The following is a 24827-nucleotide window of genomic DNA, read 5'->3' as shown; positions in this document are numbered from 1 at the left end:
CAGAGCTATTCAGTAGGCCTACTGTGTGACAGTGGTATTAAAAACTGTCCACATCCCCACCTACTATGGAAAAAGTGTTTATAAAAAGTTGGAGATAACTTGCATGGGGCTGTGTATACTTAGAAACATCGGAAACTGCCTTATACTGAATCAGATCATTGGTCCTTCTAGCTCAGTACTGTTATTGACTGGCAGTTGCTTGCAAAGGTTTCAAGCAGAAGTGTAACCCTCCCTATCGGGAGATGCCAGGGATCGAACTTGGGACCTTTTGCATGCAAAGTTCAGAAAGCTGGAAACAAACGCACACACACTCGCACACACACTCTCTCTCCCCGGCTTTGTATGCAATGCCAAACCGGAGGAAAATGTGCCAGAGGTTTGGGTTTGTGGTTGTACGAATGCATGATCCCCAAGCTAACTTGGCAAAGAGGCACCTTTTTAATGTGGTGATTCTCTTTATTTAGCAGGGGTAGAGTAACTGGCCCTATCCACCACAGCACAGTACCTCCAGTGACTGTTGCTGATGTCTATCTTATGTTTATTTTTAGATTATAAGCCCTTTGGAGACAGGGAGCCATCTTATTTATATATTATTTCTCTGTGTAAACTGCCCTGAGCCATTTTCGGAAGGGCGGTATAGAAATTGAATTAATAATAAATAATAATTATTATTATTATTAGTGCCCCAGTGAGGCACTACCTTGGCATGGTTGTGGGGCTTGTGTGCTCTGATGAAGGTGAGAGCTATGCCAGAGGTACAACCATACTAGACAGGTCTCACCAGAGGAGCCAGACAAAGAGTGCCTCTCCCATCAACAATATGGTGAGACGTAACTTTAATAAATCTATACCGGATCAGTCATCGCCCGGGTCAACAAGGACCGTGCCAGATGCTATAGTCCCTGGACATCTGGTGGCAAGTGGGCAACAGGACTCGGGATCTTCAGTTGAGCAACCAGGGCTGGAGACAGCAAAGTTACTGGAAGAAACATCGCTTAACCGAAAAAAATATACGAAAAATGCCAACAAGGAAATAATGATCTGCTATTACAAGTCTAGTCCAACTAGAAGAGGTTATTTAAAAAGAATGTACCAAATTTGGAAAGAGAAGCATCCAGACACAGAAATAACAGAACAAAGGCTAGCAGACCAGAGAAGATTCATAATAAGAAATCAAGTATTCACAGGAGTTGAGCTGGAAGAACTGCAAAGAGCAACACAGGCTCAAGATATGGAAGAAGAATTACCACCAATTGAAGAAGTTGCTCAGGCGCAGGTGGAGGAGGTGAAGGAAATCGAGGATGCCACTGTTGCTGAACTGTTTCAAAATCAAAACCAGGCAACCTCCCCTTTGCCTTCAACTCAAAAACCCGAATGCCATTTAACAAAAAAGCAGCAAGAACTAAAGCAAAAAACAACTGAGCACATGAACCAAACAACCACCAGGGTTCGACTTCCAGCTCTAAAAACAGTTGCCAAAAAACAACTTGCTCAGGCATTAAAAGATGTCAATGCTGCACTTGCAGAAATAACCACCAATAATTTGCAAGAAACAAACCAACTAATGTACAGTGCAGCAACAATAACAACACAAGAGCTCGGATATAAGATCAGTGGACCTGTCAAAAAAGAAAGCAGTACATCACCTAAATGGAAGATTAGATTAGAAAATAAAATCTCCAGGCTTAGATCAGATGCTAGTAAATTGAAAGATATGAAAGACAAGAAGCTGAAGAATGAAAACACCAAACAGTATCTGATCCAAAAATACCACCTAGATTCAAGGAAAATTAGAGAAGTCCTGGAAATAATAAAGCAGCAAATAACAGCAGTGTCAAAGAAGATTGGCAGATATGAAGCCAGAATTACACAACAGAGGCAGAATCTCCAATTCCAGTCGAATCAGAGATGTTTCTACCAAGGCATAGAAAGAGAAACTGCAAGAAACCTAGAATCAGCAAATAAAGAGGAAACAGTGCAATTCTGGGGGAAATTATGGGACAATCCAATAGATTATAATAAAAAAGCAGGCTGGATGAAAGAGGTCAAAAAATGTAACCAACAAATGCAAGATCTAATAATAACACCAGAATTACTAAGTGAAAGAGCAAAGAAAATTAAAAATTGGACTGCGCCAGGCGACAATGAACTGCATGGCTTTTGGCTTAAACACCTAACAAGCCTTCATAAACAACTGTCAAAACAGTTCAATCACATTATGAAAGGCGGTGATATTGAACAATGGCTAACAACTGGGAAAACTCATCTCATCATGAAAGACCCAGCAAAAGGTGCAGTTCCACGGAATTATAGACCGATAACCTGCCTGTCAACCATGTTCAAGTTATTAACTGGAATAATAGCAGATGAAGTGATGCAACACTTATTAACTAACAAACAGCTTCCAGTTGAACAGAAAGGAAATTGCCCGAACACCAGAGGCACAAAAGACCAGCTGCTGATTGACAAAATGATTTTAGAAAACTGCAAGAGAAGAAAAACCAATCTAAGTGTTGCATGGATTGACTACAAGAAAGCCTTCGATTCATTGCCTCACACATGTATACTAAAATGTTTGGAAACAACAGGTGTCAGCAAAAACATTCAGATATTTATTTAAAAAGCAATGAGCAGGTGGAGTACACAGTTAACAATCAATGGCGAGGCACTTGGACAGGTTAGCATTAGAAGAGGCATTTCCCAAGGGGACTCACTATCCCCTCTGTTGTTTGTAATCGCCATGACCCCACTTTCACAAATACTAAACAAAACAGGCCCCAGATACCAAACATCTAAAACATCAAGTAAAATCAACCATCTGGTGTACATGGACGATCTGAAGTTGTATGGAAAGTCCCAGTCAGAAATCGAATCACTGCTAAACACTGTCCGTATATTCAGTAGCGATATAGCAATGGAGTTTGGACTAGATAAGTGTGCTGCATTAATAATGAAAAGAAGAAAAATAAGAAAAACAGAAGGAATAGAACTGCCCAATGGAAGCAAGATCAAGAACCTGGAAGAGAAAGAACGTTACTAATACTTGGGCATTCTCCAGGCTGATAACATCGCACACACTGAAGTTAAAAGAAAAATTGGAAGTGAATACATCAGGAGAGTTAGAAAAATCCTCAAGTCCTAACTCAATGGCGGGATCACCATACAAGCCATAAACACCTGGGCTATACCTGTTATCAGATACACTGCAGGAATAATAGACTGGACCCAGGCAGAGCTAGAGATGCTGGATCGTAAGACCAGGAAAATCATGACCATCAATCATGCTCTGCACCCCCGCAGTGATGTCGATAGGCTATACCTCCCTCGCAGTTCAGGTGGAAGAGGAATGCTGCAAGTCCATCAAACAATAGAGGAGGAGAAAAGAGGCCTTGAAGAATATATCAAGGACAGTGAAGAAGATGCACTTCAAATGGTCAAGAACGAGAAACTATTCAACACCAATGAAACAAAGCAGGCCTACAAGAAAGAACAAGTCAAGAACCAAGCAGAAAAATGGAGAAATAAGCCCCTGCATGGTCAATATTTACACAATATAAGTGGAAAATCAGACATCACCAAGACCTGGCAATGGCTTAAGAATGGCAACTTGAAGAAAGGAACAGAGGGTTTAATACTGGCTGCACAAGAACAGGCACTAAGAACAAATGCAATAAGAGCAAAAGTCGAAAAATCCACAACAAACAGCAAGTGCCGCCTTTGTAAAGAAGCAGATGAAACAGTGGACCACCTGATCAGCTGTTGTAAGAAGATCGCACAGACTGACTACAAACAAAGGCATGACAAGGTAGCAGGGATGATACACTGGAACATCTGCAAAAAATACAAGCTGCCTGTAGCCAAGAATTGGTGGGACCATAAAATTGAAAAAGTTGAAGAAAATGAAGATGTAAAAATATTATGGGACTTCCGACTACAAACAGACAATCATCTGCCACACAATACACCAGATATAACTGTACTCGAGAAGAAAGAAAAACAAGTCAAAATAATCGACATAGCAATACCAGGGGATAGCAGAATAGAAGAAAAAGAAATAGAAAAAATCACCAAATACAAAGATCTACAAATGGAAATGGAAAGGCTGTGGCAGAAGAAGACCCAAATAATCCCCGTGGTAATTGGCGCCCTGGGTGCAGTTCCAAAAGGCCTTGAGGAGCACCTCAACACCATAGGGGCCACAGAAATCACCATCAGCCAATTACAAAAAGCAGCTTTACTGGGAACAGCCTATATTCTGCGATGATATCTATAACAGCAACAACATTGAAAATAAAATTCTGGCATCCCAGGTCCTTGGGAAGGACTCGATGTCTGGATAAAACAAACCAGTCAATAACACCTGTCTGACTGTGTAAAAATAAATAAATAAATAAATAAATAAATAAATAAATATAATAATAATAATAATAATAATAATAATAATAATAATAAATAGTGAAACTGCAGTTTCATCACCCAACTGCAACTCAGTTTTTGACTCCAAACCTGAATTTAAACCTTCATTTTATAGTGTGTTTTGCTGCTGCAACCTCAGGTTTGAAGGTGGCAAGCTCCTCTCACTACCTCAGGTTCCGTGAGTAAGCTCCTGCCACTCCTCCTCCTGCTACCATTGAGGGGCTGGCTCAGAGCAGCCTAGACATTCCTCAGTTCTAGGGTGGCCAAAGTTCTTGCTGACCACCTCTCGGAGCTGATGCCCTGCTGTTTCTGCACTCCTCCTGCCATTGCCTGGCAATAGGGATGCCACATCCCTGGCTTCAATGGTTTGAAAGGGAGAGAACCACATTGGAGAAAGCCCGCTTTCCACAGTGTCTTATGGTCCCCCCTTGTCAATCCACACAAAAAAGATGAGATGACAAGACAGGCAGAGGAAGAGAGGTCTGCAGCAATTCAGAACTGCAGAAATATGTGCACAAAGGCATGGAGCCCTGGTGACACTGGAAATAGGGCAACTCTGTTGTTTCCCAACAAAGGGCACACATGCCAGGGGAGTGATACCACATCACTTGGCAGAAATACAAATGTGCCGACCACATAGGAAACCTTCCTATTGTCCAGTCATATAAAGAAAGAGATAACATGTATCTTCACAAATCTGCTGTCTGTATCTGTCCATTTGCTTGGATTACTCGAGCAATCTGTAACACACACCTTGGTGTGTTTCCTTGCATACAGGACCTTTAATTGGAATTATCATACAAAATATTTTGACAGCTTCCATCCAGGGAAGGGGAGGGGGCACATGTGCAATGAACCCTTTTATTAATAACAAAGCTGATCTAGCATGGCTGTTCAACAAGGCATCCATTCAAAGGTGTTGTGTGTGTTGTCTGGTTGGGCAGCAGGGCAGTGATTTCCCTGTACACTTGAAGAGTGTCTGTATTTTTAAGGTTCCTGTGCTGCTCCCTCCAACAACATAGAGGGGTGCCCTCAATTCTGAGTGTGTGTGTGTGTGTGTGTGTGTGTGTGTGTGTGTGTGTGTATCAAAATGTTCAGCTTTGACTTTCAGGTACCCCAGACTTTAAAGGTAAATTTTTTAAAAATGAAAAAAGGTCTGTGAACTAACCCAGACCGGACTGAGCTGGGGGGTTCGAGGGAGTGCCGGACAGAACTAGCCCAGTCAGGTTCGAGTCAGGTCCAGACTCAAACCGAACCAGGCCAGCTGGCTCCATGCACATCCCTAGCTGTTGCTTCCCTGCAGCTGGTACTCAGAGGCATCCTGCTTTTGAGGCTGGAGGTGGCCTATAGCCCTCCGACTACTAGCCACTGATAGACCTCTCCTCCATGAAGTTATTCTAACCCATTTTAAAATCATCCAGGTTGTTGGCTGTCACCACATTTTGTGTCAGAGAATTCCACAAGTTGATTATGCATTGTGTGAAAAAATATTTCCGTTTGCTGGTCCTAAATTTCCCAGCAATCAATTTCATGGGATGACCCCTGGTTCTAGTGTTTTGTGAGAGGGAGAAGAATTTCTTTCTATCAACTTTCTCCACACCATGCATGATTTTATAGACCCCTATCATGTCTCCCTGCAGTCGTCTTTTTTCTAAACTAAATAGCCCCAGGTGTTGTAGCCTTGCCTCATAAGGAAGGTACTCTAGGCCCTTAATCATCTTGGTTGCCCTATTCTGCACCTTTTCCAGTTCTACAATGTCCTTTTTTAGATGTGGTGACCAGAATTGTATGCAGTTCTCCAAGTGTGTCCGCACCATAGTTTTGTATAAGGGCATTATAATATTAGCAATTTTATTTCCAATCCCCTTCCTAATGATCCCTAGCATGGAATTGGCCTTTTTCACAGCTGCCACACATTGAGTCGACACTTTCAACAACCTCTCCACCACGACCTCAAGATCCCTTTCCTGGTCAGTCACCAACAGTTCAGTTCCCATCAACGTATACTTGAAGTAGAGGTTTTTCATCCCAATGTGCATCACTTTACACTTGCCAACAGTGAACCACATTAGCCATTTTGTTGTCCACTCACCCAGTTTGGAGAGATCCTTTTGGAGCTCCTCACAATCCATTTTGGATTTCACTACCTGAAAGTGTTTGGTATCATCTGCAAATTTGGCCACCTTACTACTTACCCCTACTTCTAAATCATTTATGATGACACTGACATCACACACCAGGTCCTGGGTGCCACTCAGGATTAAGTCCAAGGTTGCCTTCCCTCTGGTTGGTTCCAAAACCAACTGTTCTAGGGCACAGTCATTCAGCGTATCTAGAAATTTGACCTCTTTGTCATTACCTGACTCTGAATTTACCAAGTGTATGTGTGGGTAACCCATTATCCCCTGTGCAAGAGGATATGGGCTCACCTTCCATGGAAGGGGTCTCTTCTAAAGGAGCATTTCCCTCTTCCTCAAACTGATGTTCTCCTTCCCCGAGACCTTCATTCTCCCTGACAGCAGAGTAGCTATCAGCCTTAGAGTGGGATGCATTTACCATATCTCTGAAGGTCTCGTCCTCATGCTTCTCTATCTCTCCAAGTTTCTCCAAATCCGGCACCTTGGTCTTGAGGGAATGAACTTGTTCCCTGAGAGCCAGGAGCTCCTTGCACCAAACACACACCCATGACACCTGCCCATGGAGCAAATAGTCATACATGTGACACTCTGTGCAATACACTAGGAAGTGCCCCCACCCCGGCTGACCTTCCATCTTCATAACGGGTTTTGTTGGCTGTTCACAGTATTTAGAGATACTGTAGTTTATTAGAAGGATAGATCTCAGTTGTATTGGTCAGCTATTTAACTGTCCAAACAGCTTTTCTCAGGAATATGAGGGAGGGATCAGTATTTATATGGGGAAGGGATTTTTACTTACTTTCTCTTCTCCACTGGGCTCTACCCTTGTGATCACAGGGACTTGTTCCAGGCTCCCCCGCACACTTCCCATAAATTCCCGCAAAAGTCCAGTTTTCTGTTTTCTGTGCTCTGTTTGCTATCCCTGTTGGCTATGCTCTGTTGGCTATGCTCTCGGGCCTTCACCTCTTATGTAGAAAGTAGCCTTTAAACTGAGACACAGGATGTGGCTCAAAGGAATGTGAGGCCTCCCACAGCCCTAGCTGACTCCACCCCCCTCCAGCCAGGGACAAACAAAAACTGGATGCCACAGGAGTTTGCTAGCCCTGGCAAATAACAAACACAGAGACTAGGATTTATCCCTTAAAGAGAAACCAGCCCCTCAAAATCTCCCCTCCTCCTGTTAGTTAGTTTGAAGGGGGAAAGGCTTGATGTTGTTCTGTTTGAAAAGCTTGTTCACCTCCTGAAGCTGCTTCTGCTCTTCCCAGAGTAGGCTTCAAACTGAGAGCCAAGTGGTGTGAGGAAAGGGTTTAAATGTCTTTTCCTCGCCAAGGGTGGGCAATTGATGCCAAAAAGGCACGATCGCACTGGGCATGCCCCCTCAAAGATCATGGCCAATGGTTGCCGCTCTACTCGTATCCTGATGCCTTGCCCACAGTCTGGCAACGCAAGCAGTATGGAACTTGCTGGGATGCAGCATCGGTGAACCAGGAAGAGGGCGGGATCCCTCTGCCCAGAAGCCCCAGGTTGCAAAACCATGGCTGGACAATCATCTATGGGATGATTCCCAGTTTCACAGATTAAACCACAGGTTCATCTAACCCAGGTTTCACGCTATGTCCGAATGTGCCCCCCCCACTTTCTAATGGCATGCATTTTCCACCCATTCTCCTCAGAAAATAATATCACTCAGTGATTTAAAGGGGGCAAATGAATTGTTTATGAGGGATTATGAATGAGCAGTCAGCTTGTATTCCTAGAATTCCTTCTCTGCTACAACTATCCATTCACATATGTGTGCTTTAGAAATGAAAGTGTTGTAATGTTAATCCTCAGGATCCCAAGGATGACAGAGGACATGGCTAGGAATATGCTCCGCAGCTTTGTCCATTCCAAATGTTGCTATGGCAACAGAGCTGCAGAAGAGCTAGTCATCCAGGAACTGAAGCAGCAAACATTTTACAGAGTAAGTATCCCTTGATGTCTTTCTAACCAGGGACATAGCAAGGGGAGAAGCGACCCATGTTTCCACGAGTGCCTCTTCACTCACAGGGACTTCTGTACAGCGGGATGCTGACGTGCATGCACACCCCTACTCACCTAGCTTACACCATCCCATTAGCCAGGAGCCTGGCTGATGGAAAGAGGATGAGTGAAGAGCAGGCGGCCAAAAGAGGCAGCTGGCTGCACACTCCCCTGCTGGCCGGGCTCTGCCCATCCTCCTTCCATAAGCAGGACTCCCAGCTAATGGAAGGAGGATGAGGAAAGCCGGGTGAGTGGGATTGTGTGCACCCTCCTTCCTTCGCCTGAGACTTGAGCCCAGCCGATGGGAGAATGGGCATAGCCCAGCTAGAGCTTCCTCTTTGGGCTGCTTGCCCTCCTCTCATCCTCCTTCCATTGACTGTGCTCCTGGCTGATGGGAGGACAGCATGCACATGCTCCCAGTGGGCTGTGTGCACACCCTCATTCCATCTGCCATCTGGTGGTGGAGATGTAGCTGAAGGAGCCCAGTGGCAGCTGCAAGGAGCTTGGCAGCTCCTCCTGGAGTCTCCTCCACAGCTCCCCTAAGCAGGCCAGATGGGTTCTTGGAACCAGTCTGCTCTATTACAGTTCTGACCATTTCTAGCAGACATAAATCAGAGAAAGCTAGGAGTGAAATCAGTGGAGACCGTTAATGGTGCCAATCCATCAGATTTCAGTGGAACTTGAGCAGTACTTTGTATTGAAAGAGAGATATTGAATATCAGTACTCCTGGAGAAGACATGATGGCAGGTTGAGAGAAATTCACTCTTCACATGTTCAGTAGCATCCTGCTTTATAATGACCAGATTACTCAGGCATGAGTCCTGATAATGAAAACAGGTTCTAATTCTTATTCCTGGTTATGATTTGTTTGATTGACTGATTTTATTTTTAGGATGCCTTTCATCACATAGACCTCAAGGAAAGTCCCAACTATTAAAACATATAATTAGGAAGAGCTAAAAATGTTGAATGACATCCAGGCAAATGAAACACTGTCCAGCAATGGTGTACTGGTGCTACAGGGAAGGGGTAATCTTTCCTTTTTCAGCCCCAGTAACACTTTTCTAATAACAGCTGTTGATTGCATTTTCTTTTGTCCCATAGTATCGTCTGGAGACCTTTAATGAAACAAGATTAAGTGAATGGAATTTTGAACCTTATACTAGTAAGTCACTTTCTCATACCCTGCCATGAATATGAGTCATTAACTTTGGAAAATATATCAATTATAAATCACTATAATCCAAAATGGATTAATTAATTCTGATCAAAATGTGATTCATCTCTTAACAGAAAGGGACCAAACAACTGGATACAAACTAAAACAGAACCACCAGTATGTTGTTGTTCAGCTCTGTTCCATTAAGTGTTCAAACCTCCACTATATACCAATGTATTCAGGGCAGATATTTTTCAGCATGCTTGTATGCTTGTAATTTTGGACAGAACATGTTAGAACATGACATGGTACAGAATCTAGATTGCTTTAACTTTCTTTTTAACCAACAACAATTTCACAAAGCAAAAATCAATATCTGAGACCAACTATGTGATTCCTGAGGATGTGGACAAGCTGTGAGTGGTACGGCCTACCACCTATTCTTTGGATCCTTGCCCAACATGGTTGATTTCATTTTTCAGGGAGATTATTGGAGTTGGTCTAGCTGATATCATTAATGCCGCACTGAAGGAGGGCAGAATGCCTCTTGTTTGGAGGCGGCAATGGTTAGACTCCTTAAGAAGCCTGCCCAAGTATCCTTGGTGATGGATAATTATAGACCATTCTCCAACTTCCCATGGTCAGGTAAGGTGATTGAGAGGATGGTAGCTAACCAGCTTCAAGAGGTCTTGGAGGAATCAGATGGTCTGGACTTCAAACTGGCTTTAGAGCAGGCTGTGGTGTTGAAATGGCCTTGGTCAGCCTGATAGTTGACCTTTGCCAGGTAACTGGCAGAGGGAGTATGATTCTGTTGGTTCTGTTGGATCTCTCCACAGCTTTCAATAACATTGATCATGTTATCTTTCTGGATCACCTGAGGGATTTGGGGATAGGAAGCACTGCCTTGCAGTGATTCCACTCCTGTCTCTCGGGCAGATTTCAGATGGTTGTGCTTGATGACTGTTGCTCTTCAAAACGTGAGCAGTTATTTGGAGTTCCTCAGGGCTCCATTTTGTTACCAGTGCTTTTTAACATCAACATGAAACCACTGATTAAGGTCATCAGGAGCTGGGTGTTTTCCATAAGCTAATGTTACCCAAATCTATCTCTTTATTTCATCATTATCAGGAAATCGCATTATCTCCCTAAACATCTGCTCACAAGCAGTAATGGGCTGGATGAGGGATAATATATTGAAGCTGAATCCAAACAAGACAGAAGTTCTTACTGTGAGGGGTCATAAATAATCTGGAAGACAAGATAAAATTTTATGAGCTGGATGAAAGTTCCCTCAGAAAGAACAGGTACCCAGTTTGGGAGTGCTCTTGGATCCTGGTGTCACCCTGGTGTCCCAGGCTGAGGCTATGGTCAAGAGCACTTTTTATCAGCTTCAGCTGCTACGACAGCTCTGCCTGTTCCTTGAAGAGAATGATTTTAAAACAGTGATGCTTCAGCTGGTAACTTCTGGGCTGGACAACTGCAAAGTGCTATGTAGAGCTGCTTTCATACATAATCTGGAAACTTCAGTTAGTCCGAAATAAATTTATTTAATTTTATTTATTTATTTATTTATTACATTTATATCCCGCTCTTCCTCCAAGGAGCCCAGAGTGGTGTACTACATACTTAAGTTTCTCCTCACAACAACCCTGTGAAGTAGGTTAGGCAAAATGTGGCAATCAGATTGGTCTCGGGGGTAACTCTGAGACCATATTATGCCTTTTCTTAAACGGTTGCAAGGGCTGCTGGTATGTTTCTGTGATAAATATAAAATGTTTTTATTATATCTTAAATGTAAAGCCCTGATTTTAATACCTTAAAAGCACTGATTGGCTTAGGCCTGGGTTACCTGAATGAGCACCTTTCTCTGAAAGATCCCCACCACACATTAAGATAATCAGGAGTGGTCAGTATTCTGGTCCACGTTGCCACCAGATGAACTGGTGGCAACTTGGGATTGTGCTTTCTCAGTAGCCACCCCTGCAGAATCCCCATGGGTGTAAGAAGCTTATCATCATTGGAAGCCTTCAAAAGAGCCCTAAAGACCCATCTTTTCTGCCTGGCCTTTAATAATATTTCAGCAGTCTTAATGCCTCTAAATGAGTTTTCTGTTAATATTTTAACTGGTTTTATTTTATGTATTTTGTTAATATTGTTAATAATTTTATTTTTATAGTGAACCACCCTGAACTGTTTTGGATGGGATTTCATTTATTTATATAAATGAAATAAATAAATACACAATCAATCAAATATCAAGCCAATACACGTTGAGCATTCATTACCACATATATTATGGAATGTATTTTGGAATCAAAATATATTTGATTTAACTCTTAACAATTCAAATGCAGACAATTCAATACATTTGATATCTGCTTGAATATTAATGTATATCTTATGCATGATGTATTGCCTTTAGTCTGTGTAGACAATACTGAGCTAGATAGACCAATGGTCTGACTCAGTGTATGGCAGCTTCCTATGTTCCTGTGTGCATGAAGAATTTTGTGCATGGGGTGGTGGAGACAGAGAGTGGGCACTTTAAAAGGAGGAAGGCAGGTCTTACCTCCATCGCTCCTCCACTGCCCCCTGCTGCCCTGCTGTGGCACTGTCTGTATTAAACAGCCATAGTCTGTTCTGAAAAGCCATGCAGAGCCTTCCTGCTTGGGAGCAGAAGGTTCCCTGTTCCCAGCAGCCTGTGGGCAACATTTGTGCATATGTGGATGTCCTCTTGAGTGGTCAGCATGGTGTTGCTGACCACTCAAGATGCTCTTCAGCCCGTTCTGGGCCTCACTCCTGTCACGGTGGCCATTTTGGAGGCCACCACACATGCCTAATGGACTGGTCATGACCCAGGCTGAACTTGTTCGACCTCGAACCTGTTTGCACACTCCTAATCTAAACTTGTATAGGGGGAAAAGCCATTAAATGTAGAGCTAGAATCTGGTATCAGGCAATAGGGTCTGAATATTCCAGTGAGTGCCTAGAAGTTAAGAATTTTATTACATTTTTATTCCATCTTGACTATGTTGGCCAAAGTTCCCTCTAAGGCATGCACACATGCACATGCTCACAAGTTTTCTGATGTCTGTTAAATTAATTTTAGATCCCACTCAGGTTGAATTAGGAAGTCCCCACTCCGAATGCATGTGCACACACACTGCCTTAATACTGCCACCCTGAACAAAACTTATTCTGCACAGAGATGACCACTGGTTGAGGCCTAATGCAATTGGGATAAGTAATATACAGTGGTCCCTCGACTTACGTAGTTAATCCGTTCCGAACGGACGTTCGTAAGTCGAAATTTTCGTAGGTCGAAAAGCGCACCCATGGAGGTCTGGAAACATTCGTAAGTCGAGGAAACCGCATCTAAAAATTCGTAAGTCGAGGAAGCCAAATCTAAACCGCCAACTACTTCCGGTCTTTTTTGTCATTCGTAAGTCGAAAACGTTGGTTGTCGAGTAGTTCGTAGGTCGAGGGACTACTGTAATTACAGATATGTAATTTCCCCCATCATGCCCTGTGGTTCATACAGATGATGGCTCTGACACAGGACCCTTGCATTTGGACTGACTGAATTCATCCCACATTTGATAGTGTGAGTAAGTTTACCCATCAGATCACATTGCGGTTTGCAGCTTTGTTGACTCATCTCATGGTATGCTGTTGTGCACCGCCCAGAGCCTTTGGATGGGGCAGTCTATAAATGTAATAAATATATAATAAATGAAATGGTGGCCATATTAGACCTCACTGGGCCATCATTCATGTGTTCATTCCAATTCATATAAAGTGGGCATTGAGCTGGGGGTGTTAGGGTTAACAGTAAAAATGTGTGGTGCTGAATCCTCTTCTCCCTTCTGCTCTACCTTCCCCCAGTAAGTGGATCCAGCTAATTTTTTTCCTCATCTTTGAGTGAATCAATTTTAAGCCCTTTGACCATTCCAAGATAGCAGTAGACAGGCCAAATACTGTAGCAATTCAAAAATTTCTCTTGTTTTCAATTCAAAAATCACCAGCAGGGATCAATACTTTATCTGCAACCCCACAATGTCTGAATAATACAAGAGTAGAGGGGAGGCTTCTTCCCTCTGAAATGGAGTGCTTACATGTCATTAACTGTTACTATGATAGGACATTTTATTTTTGTCCACATTGTGCATATAAGTTGCTTCAGCTGAAACAAATACTCACAAAATTGACAAGTGATACTTTGTATCTTGAGCACAAAAAGTAAAGTTCCCAGCTACTTTTAAAAAGACCTTTCCTTCAACAGACCCTTGACACGAGCACAAAAGTCCCCAAAGAGTAAGAAAAGTGTTGCTTGTTCTATCAGTATGATGAAGGTGAAGTGTAATAGTTTCCCCAGAAAAGTAATAAACTCCTACTGAAATGATTGGCATGGCCTATTGTGTGAAGCAGCTGAGGGTTGCTGCGGAGAGCACTGTGGCAAAAGCTTTCTCTTGTACAGTATTTGGTTCATTTTCCCCCACTTTTTTGTGAAGGCTTCTGTGATGTGTTTTGGTAGCTGGAGACAGCCATTAATACCATTTGAAACAGCAACTCTCCTCCAGGACAATAACTTCTTGCAATTTGTGAGACACCTTAGTGCCTGTCAAAGATTTTTAGACTGACAGCCCTGGAAAGAGTGAACTTATCTATTGATCCAGAGAAGAGGATCTGTGTGAGTGAAAGGATTATCCCCTACACAGCTTGAACAATATGCCTGAATCTTGACCTCAGTGGCCTCCTAGAGAAATGTAACATGCAGCTCAATGCTGTGTATGTTTACTCTGAAGTGAGTGAGTTCAATGAAGTGTACATAAGTCTGCATTTTCATTTTGGAAAAAGATGGATGGTAAACAGCTAGGAAAGCCTCTGTCTCCGCATTAGGAAATTTATGTAAAAATTGGTTCCTTCCATAGATTGCAATTTTTAAGCATCTGCATAGCACTTTCAAGTGTTCAGAGTGCTTCACATGTACTATCTTGTTCTAATCTTCACAAAAATGCTCGATGGTAAGTATCATTAGCCTTGCATTGTAGATAGGGATGTGCACGAACCTGTTCGGGGGCCCTTTTACAGGCCTCCAAACAGGTTTGAACACTGGCCGGTTTGAATGTTTGACGGTGTGGGGGTGTCAGACTTTAAGGGTGGGGGAGGGTGCACTTACCCCTCCCCCACTTCCCCCCGCTGGCGCTCGGTTCCTGTGAAATCCTTCGGGGAGGCAGTGTACCTCCCTGCCACCACTTCCCCTCTTAGGCCTGAAGTAGCCAGAAGTACCTGGCGTGTGTGCACACACCAGGTGTGTGCGCGTACAAGTCATACGTGCACTTGCACAGTCAGATGTGCATGAGCGTGACGTGCCCAGGCATGTGCCCAGTGTGTGCACGTGCACCAGGTACTTCTGGCCACTTCCAGCCAAAGAGGGAAAGGGGCGGTAGGGAGGTATGTTGCCACCCTGAAGGATTTTACTGCAACCAAGTGCCAGAGGGGTAAGTGCACCCTCCCTCACCCTTAAAGTCAGACCCCCCCACCCCTTCAAACCACCCCCGCCCAGTTCCATGCACATCCCTAATTGTAGCTGGAGAGCTGAGGTGGAAAGCTATTTAGAGATGGTTCTAACAATGCAACCTGTTCTTCTGCCCCCGCCCCCCACACGTGTGTGGGCTGGAATGTCTGAATCTCTCCCATCTGAATTGGCCCCTAGTGAGTTCATGGCAGAGACAAGATTCTGATCAAACACTTCCTTGTTCATAGCTCAGAATGTTAACCATGTCACTACATAAGCTTTCAAGACTCATTTATTTGCACTTGTGGTACTCAGGTTCAGTTAGTTTTGAAGCAAATTTTATATAAAATAATACCATATGATTTATAATACCGTATCACCTAAACAGAAACCAATATAAAAGAAAGGAGATCTCTAAGATAACAGGACATGAGATCTCTCTATTATTTTGATTCTGTGGGCTGAAGTGTGCTTGGCTCTGTGTTGGATTATGGTATCTATGGATTGGTTGGCCTTGTTAGACTATTGTGTTAATGTTATTTCTTCCTATCAGATAATTTGGTAGATGGGCCACAAAATGGTTCATCTCCTCGACTGTGGGACATTAACGTCCAAGGTCCACTGATGTTTCAGGAAGATACAAAGAAGTGTCGTGTACCTCATTCTTCTTTAGTCAAGGTAATTAATTTATTGGCTAGTCTAAAACCAACTGTTAAACTCATTTGTTTTTAGATGTTAAAAGGAACACTGACTGGGACCCATGCTCTTTAACTTGCTCATAAATGATCTAGATGTTTTTAGATGTTAAAAGGAACACTGACTGGGACCCATGCTCTTTAACTTGCTCATAAATGATCTAGATGTTGGGGTAAGCAGTGAAGTGGCCAAATTTGCAGATGACACCAACCTGTTTAGGGTACTGAAATCCACAACAGATTGTGAGGAGCTCCAAAAGGATCTCTCTGAACTGGGTGAGTAGGGAAGTGCAAACAGGTTCGAGGGTTTGAGGATCAAGGTTTTGGTTTGGGTGTTCAACAGTTCGACCCTCAAACCAACACACACACCCGGCTTGGTCCAGACCCAGACCAAAGTTTGGGGGTTCACGGACTGCAAATGTTTTTTTAAAATTATCTTTTACTCCCCTCGAGGGAGTTCCTGGAGGCAGCAGGGGGTAGAGGTGTGTATGCGGAGGTTCCCCCTCCCCCCACCGGCCTTCTAAATCACCCCCTTGCCCCATTTTGGGCACTCTTTGGCTGGTTTTTGGCCATCGCCCGGCAGCCATGTTGGGGGCTGGCCGCCTGCACATATGGCCTCGCGTTGCCTGGTCCTTTGCTTTTCTTATTCCTTAGTTTGCTGACCTGAACCAATTTTTATTGAAGTATTCCCTGAATTGTAGTGGTGTCTCTGGCATGGTGGTCTATACTCTGGATGTAACTTCATATGTAGTGGTAATGTGTGGAGCACCACAAGGGAAAATGATTGGACTAAATAAGTTCATCATAATGTAATCTATTAATTATCATTATTGCCACTGATTTCTTAATCTGCTTTATCATATATCTCTGTAGTTAATATTATGCAATGTTTATGTAAATCACTTTCACAAACATATGATTTGCACTAAAAAATAACTTGGGTAATGTAATGTTACCTTTAGTAATCTACAAACACATATTGAGGTCATTCGCACAGTCAAAAATGGTGTTCTACCCAGATTTGGGAGTGGTGTGTGCTCCCAATTTTCAGTTGTGTGGAAGCAAGGTAAGAGGAAAACCTGGGTAGAAGTGACAGTGTGGAAGTAGGGGAGGAAGGAGAATCTGGGGAGCTTTTCCCCCTACCTTGCTTCCACACAGTCACAATTTTCAGTTGTGTTGAAACAAGGTAAGAGGAAAACCTGGGTAAAAGTGACAGTGTGTAAGCAAGGTAGGAGGAAAATCTGGGGAAAATCTTCCACAGAAACCCAGGTAGAACACAATTTTTGATGGTGTCAATGACCTCATATATTGTTTCCTAGTTTAGAGACTCCTATATATATATTTATTTATAATTTTTATTTATTTATTTATTTATTTATTTTATTTGATTATTTATCCATCTTATTTATTTGTTTGTTTATTATTTCTCTAAGTAAACTGCTTTGGAAACTTTTGTTGAAAAGCAGAATATAAATATTTGTTGTTTGATTATGTTTAAAATAATTGCACACTGTTGTTGAAATGACTTGGAAGAAAGATACACTTGTACCATTTATGTTTCAGGAATGCCACAAGTGTCATGGCCGCGGCCGATACAAATGTAGTGGCTGCCATGGTGCAGGAAGGGTGAGTGTTGACATGATCTGCAATTCATCTTGGTTTTTATTTCCTTTGTACTGACAATGGCATCACTGGTTATTATTGGGGGTAAGAACTTTTGGGGTTTGTAATTATTTAGCAAAGTGGCAAGAGCAAGCTACCTACTCCAGTTACAGAGTAGAATGCAGAGTTTAGTTGTTGCAGTTATTGTAAGAACATGCATGGAGATCGTTGTACAATCTAAACTAAATAGGTGTATTGGTTAAGTACATTTGAGATAGGAAAGACCTATCCTAACTATCAGCTACATAATGAATAGGTAGGGGGAGAGAGATGTTTCCATCTACTCTCTAAGAGGAAAGGCAGAGGACTGACTCAGCACAGGAAGTACCTGAGGAGTCAAGATAGGGGTCATAGAGTAGAGGCAAGCAAGGACAAGACAGGTAAGGAGACCCTCACTAACTACCTCTACTCTCAATGCCCCGAGCAGTCATTAGGATAGTCGGTGCAAAAGGTTAATGCACTGGAACTCTATCTCCAAGAATAACCACTTATTACTTGGTTATTACTGGGGCTCATTTGTCACAGCAGTAACTCACTTGCTCCAGCATCACACTTCTATGGCTATTTGATGTCGTGATTTTTGTATGTTGAAAAATTATACCTAAGGCCTTGTTCCCACTGTCATGGAAGAGTTCATCTCGGCCATAACACTTCAGAGTGCATATGCGGTAGGTGGGATTGGGATCAAAGGAAGAATTTTCCTACAAAGAAAAGTATTAAGCAGAATGTCATGGTTATCTACTGTATATGGAGACTTCTCTTGTATGGAGCATGATTCAGTCAAATAAACCCTCACCTGCAGGTTGAAGTGGTACTGCTCAGAAACAGGTTCACTACCTCATTGAGGCTTTAGAATCATGGTATACCTGGTCAGATCAATTGCACCCTATGGGACTACCATTAAACATATATTGAACGAGATACATGGTGAAGTGGAGAGAATGACTGGGAGCCATGCATCCACACGCAACATTTCTGTATCCCTTCTTATGGTTTAGTTCTGGTTTAGTTAGCTGCCATCTTGGTCACAGAGATTTAGATATTTTACAAAGTCCCATGGGATTAAAAAGCCCCTCAGATCTGTAGAATCAGTCATATAGGGTTTAACAGGAAAAAAGCGGTATCTGAGGAAATACAGGAAGCCACTACTTTATAAAGGCATGGTTGCCGAATGTGCCCTATTGACATCATTGACCTATGTGCAGGTCTGGAACAACACACTTGCATGGTGTTATGTGAACCACTCTTTTCCTCCTCCGCTTCTTCCAATGTTTGCCAGGAAGGACATGTTTTTTCTTCCATCCTTGATCACTGTGCAGCAGTGGTGAGGAATGCACACCAGTGATCCACCTCAACCGCTACCATCGATCAATGTGGGCTCAAATGTTCTTTTGACCAACATAACTAGTCTAACTACACTATAATGTAATATTATTTATTTATTTATTTGATTTAATTATTTATTTGATTAATATACCGCCCTTCCAAAATGGCTCAGGGCGGTTTACAGTTAAAACAAACCATTCCACAATCATTCCACAATCTCGGGGCAGCTACCGAGAAGGCCCGTCTCTGTGTAGTCACCAAACGAGTCAGCGGTAACTGGAGACGGATCTCCTCAGATGACCTCAATGGGCGGTGGGGCTTGTAACAAAGAAGACGCTCTCTTAGATACCTAGGGCCTAAGCTGTTTTGGGCTTTGTAAGTTATAACTAGCACTTTGTGTTTCGTCCGGAAACCTATTGGCAGCCAGTGTAACTCCATCAGTAAAGGAGTAACATGGTCTCTCCGAGATGACCCAGAGACCAACCTGGCTGCCACATTCTGAACCAACTGAAGTTTCTGGACTACATACAAAGGCAGCCCCACGTAGAGCGCATTACAAAAGTCCAGTCTGGAGGTTACCAACAGATGTACCACAGTTTTGAGGTCATTGATCTCAAGAAACGGGCGCAGCTGACGTATCAGCCAAAGCTGATAGAAAACACCCCTGGCCACTGCCTGAACCTGAGAAACTAGGGAGAGGTGTGAATCCAGAAGTACTCCCAGACTGTGAACCTGTTCCTTTTGGGGAAGTGTGACCCCATCTAGAACAGGTAGATCAAAATCGTCTCTGGAGTTCTGACCCCGCCCAATAAGTACCTCCATCTTATCTGGATTCAGCTTCAGTTTACTCTCCCTCATCAAGCCCATTACTGCTTCCAGGCAGGCATTTAGAGAGGATATGCCAGCTCCTGAAGAAGTTGGCATGGAGAAGTAGATCTGGGTGTCATCAGCATACTGATAACACCCAGCTCCAAATCCCCTGATGATCTCTCCCAGTGGTTTCATGTAGATGTTAAAAAGCATTGGAGAAAGTACGGAGCCTTGAGGGACGCCACACTTAAGCTCAGATCTCGAAGAGCAACAGTCTCCAATCAACACCATCTGGAATCTCGGACTGGAATCTGTCCGAGAGCTAGGAGCAGAACCACTGTAAAACAGTGCCTCCCACCCCCAACACTCTCAGACGTTCCAGAAGGATACTATGGTCAATATAGTATCGAAAGCTGCCGAGATATCCAAAAGGACCAACAGAGTTACACTTCCTCTGTCAATTGCCAATTGGAGATCATCCATCAGGCTGACCAAGGCAGTCTCCAACCCGTAGCCCTCCCAAAAACCAATTTGAAATGGGTCTAGATAATCAGTTTCCTACAAGACCACCTGGAGCTGAGAGGCCGCCACCCTCTCAATTACCTTGCCCAGCCATGGGAGGTTGGAAACAGGCCTATAGTCACTCAATTCTGAGGAATCTAACGCAGGCGTCTTTAAAAGAGGTCTAATAATTGCCTCCTTAAGACAAGGAGACATCCTGCCCTCCCTCAGAGAAGCATTTATGATTTCCACCTATGCCACCTACAATAGCCTCCCTGCTAGATAGAACAAGCCATGTTGGACAATGGTCAAGAGAACAAGTGGTAGGCCTCACCGCCCCAAGCAGCTTGTCCACATCCTCAGGAGTCACAAACTGAAACCGAATAGAAGAAAAGAAATCTATATCTATATCTATCTATATACACATACATATAAACTATACTGAGTTGTGCTAAGAAATGGAACACTCATAGGTGACATTTTACATTTTGGGAAAGTTGTTTCTTCTAGAATGTTGGTAATTCTGTTCTGGAATGTGGATAATATATTTTGCACTTGTTTAGATGAGGTGTGTTACATGTAGTGGAGCCAAACATAAAACAAAGCATCAGAAGCATCAGAAACATCAGAAACGGTGCCAGATGTGTTCAGGTACTGGCCGGAAAAGGTAAGATGTCCCCAGTAAGGGGAATACTTTCTTCAGGGGCGGGAGGGGGGCGGGTTAGGCTGGATTTACAGAGAATAGTTTACTAGAAAATATTTGGGACCATTTCTGCCAACACCAAAAGAATATATATTTAGAGAGCCTTATAAAATAATTAGTTGTCAATCTAAAATTATAAGCTACGATCCTGAAAGGAAAATGTGTACCATGCACACATGTAGTTTTTCTCACAGCTTCATCTCAGAGGCTGGCCCTTAGACTTCCACCTGACCCACAATGCTCTCTTGAATTAAAAAAAGCAATAGGCATGTTGGCCTGTATCATGGCCATACTCCGAAATGCAGCCAGTGTTGCTGCTTCAATACAGGAGTTATATGGTCTCTCCAAGATGACCCAGAGACTAACCTGGCTGCCGCATTCTGGCCCGACTGTAGTTTCTGGACTACATACAAGAGCAGCCCCACATAGAGCGCATTGCAGTAATCCAGTCTGGAGCTTACCAGCAGATCTACCACTGTTTTGAGGTAATTCACCTCAAGAAACGGACGCAGCTATCAGCCGAAGCTGATAGAAGGCACTACTGGCTGCCTTCTATCCCTGGCTGCCTTCTGACTGTCTCCCTCTACCTGGGAGACCAGGGAGAGGCTTGGATCCACAAGCACCCCTAGACTGCGTTATTGTTCCTTCTGGGGAAGTGTGACCCCATCCGGAACAGGCAGATCAAAATCATCTCTTGAGTTCCGACTCCGCACAATGAGTACCTCCATCTTATCTGGATTCAGTCTCAGTTTGTTATCCCTCATCAAGCCGATTACTGCCTCCAGGCAGGCATTTAGGGAGGTTATGCCCTCTCCCGATGATGCTGACATGGAGAAATAGATTTGGGTGTCATCAGCATACTGATAGCACCCTGCACCAAATCTCCTGATGATCTCTCCCAGCAGTTTCACGTAGATGTTAAACAACATCGGAGACAATACGGAGTCCTGAGGGACACCATACAAAAGTACAGATTTTGAAGAACAGCAGTCTCCAAGGGACACCTGCCCAAGAGGTAGGAGCGGAACCACTGCAAAGCAGTGCCTCCAACTCCCAACCCCCTCAGACGCTCCAGAAGGATACTATGGTCGATAGTATCAAAAGCCGCCGAGAGGTCCGAAAGGACCAACAGAGTCACACTTCCTCTGTCTATTCCCAATTGGAGGTCAGCCATCAGGCCGACCAATGCAGTCTCCACCCCATAGCCCACCTGAAAGCCAGTTTGAAATGGGTCAAGATAATCAGTTTCCTCCAAGATTGTCTGGAGCTGGGAGGCCACCAACCTCTCAAATACCTTGCCCAGCCACGGAACATTGGAGACAGGCCTGTAGTTGCTCAACTCTCAGGGATCCAAGGTAGGCTTCTTCAGAAGCGGTCTAATAATAACCTCCTTAAGACAAGGAGGCATCCTACCTTCCAGATTGTGGATCTGTTCCTTCGGGGGGGGGGGAGGGAGGTGTAACCCCATCCAGAGCTATCCCATTTCCCGAACTGCAGCTTCCTACAATGAGTACCTTTTTCTTGTTTGGATTCAGTCTCAATTTGTTATTCCTCATCCAGCTCATTACTGCCTCCAAGCAGGCATTTAGGCCATTTCCTGATGAAACTGGTATGGAGAAGTAGATCTGGGTGTCATCAGCATAGTAATAACACCCTGCACCAAATCCCCTGATGATCTTTCCCAGCAGTTTCATATAGATGATGATGATTATAATTAACATTATTAACTGAATATATATACCACCTAACACTGAAATCTCTAGGCAGTGTACAGAATTAACATAATATAAAATATAAAACATTTAAAATTCATAAAAAGATAAACATCATTATTTATATTAGATGTTAAAAAGCATTGGAGACAAGATGGAGCCCTGAAGGACACCATAAAAAAGTTCTCGCTTTGTAGAGTAACAGTCTCCAAGCAACACCTTCTGAAATCTGCCCAAGTAGTATGAGTGGAACCACTGCAAAGGAGTGCCCCCTACACCCAGCTCCCCTAGGTGATCCAGAAGGATACCATGGTCAATGGTATCAACAGCTGCTGAGAGAGCCAAAAGGACTAGGCTCTCTCTAACAATCTCCTTGCTTGATAATATAAGCCATGTAGGACAAGAGTCAAGAAGGTGGTAGGATGCACAGTTCCAAGCAATTTGAAAGGAGATCTCTAAAATAACAGGACACTCTGCACCAACAATGGAATCCAGGTTGGCTTGAATATAAGATATTTTGTCCACAAAAAACTATTAAAAGCTTCACAGTGGCTGATGGCTCCAAAGCTAGAGTGGAAGGGGCCTGTAGAAGTCATAGGAAAAGAGCTGGTCTTGTGGTTGCAAGCATGACTTGTCCGCTTAGCTAAGCAGAATCCACCCTGATTGCATATGAAAGGGAGACTAGAAGTGTGAACACTGTAAGATATTCCCCTTAGGGGAGGGAGCCACTCTGGGAAGAGCATCTAGCTTCCAAGTTCCTTCCCTGGCATCTCCAAGATAGGGGTGAGAGAGATTCCTGCCTTCAGCCTTGGAGAAGCCTCTGCCAGTCTGGGTAGACGAGCAAGAAGGACCTATGGTCTGACTCAATATATGGCAGCTTCCTGTGTTCCTAAGTGCCCTCACCATCCTCAACAATTCCACTGGATGCAATCTTGTGGATGCAATTCAGCTCCACCTGGTGCAGAACGGTGTCAGGTGGGGTGGGGTGGTGTTTGGGCCCAGGCTCCGTGTAGGCAATGGACATCTTACGTCTGCCCTCTCCATGTGATGTGAGAGGCCGTGTGACCGCACCAGAAACAATGTGACTGGCACCAGCCAATATGGCAGTTGGCTCCCTCCCATGCTCCCATTACTCATTGAGAGAGTAGCTCATCATTTGGGGGCTGAGTAGGATTTTTTTGTCTTCAACGACTCCTAGCTGAAGTGTTTTTAAGTGAGTTAGAGGTGGGAGTCTGTGAGGTTAGGTATTTGGTCACATGGGCAGGTGAGTGCGGGCAGGGTCAGGTGAGGAATCAATGGTGTGCAACAAGAGACAACTGTTGTAAGTGAAAAGTGGTGCCATGGAACAACACCTCAGGATTTTGTGGCCTGGCACTGGCTGGGAATGGGCCACCTTTTGGTGGCCGCTTGGCTCACCCACTCAGAGCTTTGGGGCATGAGGGGGGCATGACCTGGGTGGTTGTCTCCTTAACACAGTAATCTGTTTGGCTGGATTAAGCTATGCAGTAGACACTGCTAGGCTTCTTTCAGGCCCGGTTGCTTCACCCAAAAGCTCAAGTGGGCAGGCAGTTATCGATAGAAGGCTGAATGCCCCTTGAGGAGGTTGGAGCGGCCCTCACTATAATTAATTTTTATGCTTGTTGCTTATCCTTTATTGATAATTAATAAAGTATGGCCTAGATTATCCCATACATGTTTGTTTTTCTTCATTTGGGGGCAATATACGCCACAAAGAATTGTCAACATTAAAATGCTCCAAGGTTTCTTTGAATCCTATTGGATTCATTGTTCCCTCTAAAAGGGATTCCCAGATGTTGTTGACTAGTACCCCCAATTTCAATGGCCTTTGGCTGGGGATTATGGGGTTGTAGTCAACAACATCTGGGAATCCCTGTTAGAGGGTACACTGATTGTATCCAATAGCCTCCTCGGGTGGACCATCTAATTGGTCCTTCACCCCTGCAGAGGTGACTAGTGGCTGCAAATTGAACCTTCACCAGGTGGTGGTCCATTCATGACAAAGTAGCACTGTTAAAATTAGTACAAAAACAAACTGATTAAAACTGTGCTGGTTCAGGGAAGACTAAGAAAGACAATTTCATACCAACTGCAGGAAAACACATTTTTAAAAAAGAGTCTCAGTCCCACACTGAAAGGCTGATAA

The 24827-nt window shown here is 43.6% G+C and overlaps 1 protein-coding gene across 1 annotated transcript in view; it reads left to right on the top strand.

Moving 5' to 3' along the window:
- The window catches only part of SSUH2 (ssu-2 homolog), a 70111-nt gene that overhangs the window by 20682 nt on the left and 24602 nt on the right, over nt 1–24827 (top strand). Inside the window, exons 4-8 of the mRNA XM_053298768.1 lie at nt 8388–8517; nt 9682–9742; nt 15808–15932; nt 17513–17575; nt 20812–20915. Of these exons, the coding sequence (XP_053154743.1) occupies nt 8388–8517; nt 9682–9742; nt 15808–15932; nt 17513–17575; nt 20812–20915 (483 nt within the window). The remainder of the gene's footprint in view (nt 1–8387; nt 8518–9681; nt 9743–15807; nt 15933–17512; nt 17576–20811; nt 20916–24827) is intronic.

The sequence above is a fragment of the Hemicordylus capensis genome, chromosome 2, assembly GCF_027244095.1.
Source record: "Hemicordylus capensis ecotype Gifberg chromosome 2, rHemCap1.1.pri, whole genome shotgun sequence".
Classification (NCBI taxonomy): domain Eukaryota; kingdom Metazoa; phylum Chordata; class Lepidosauria; order Squamata; family Cordylidae; genus Hemicordylus; species Hemicordylus capensis.
This window is presented reverse-complemented; position numbering and strand designations above follow the sequence as displayed.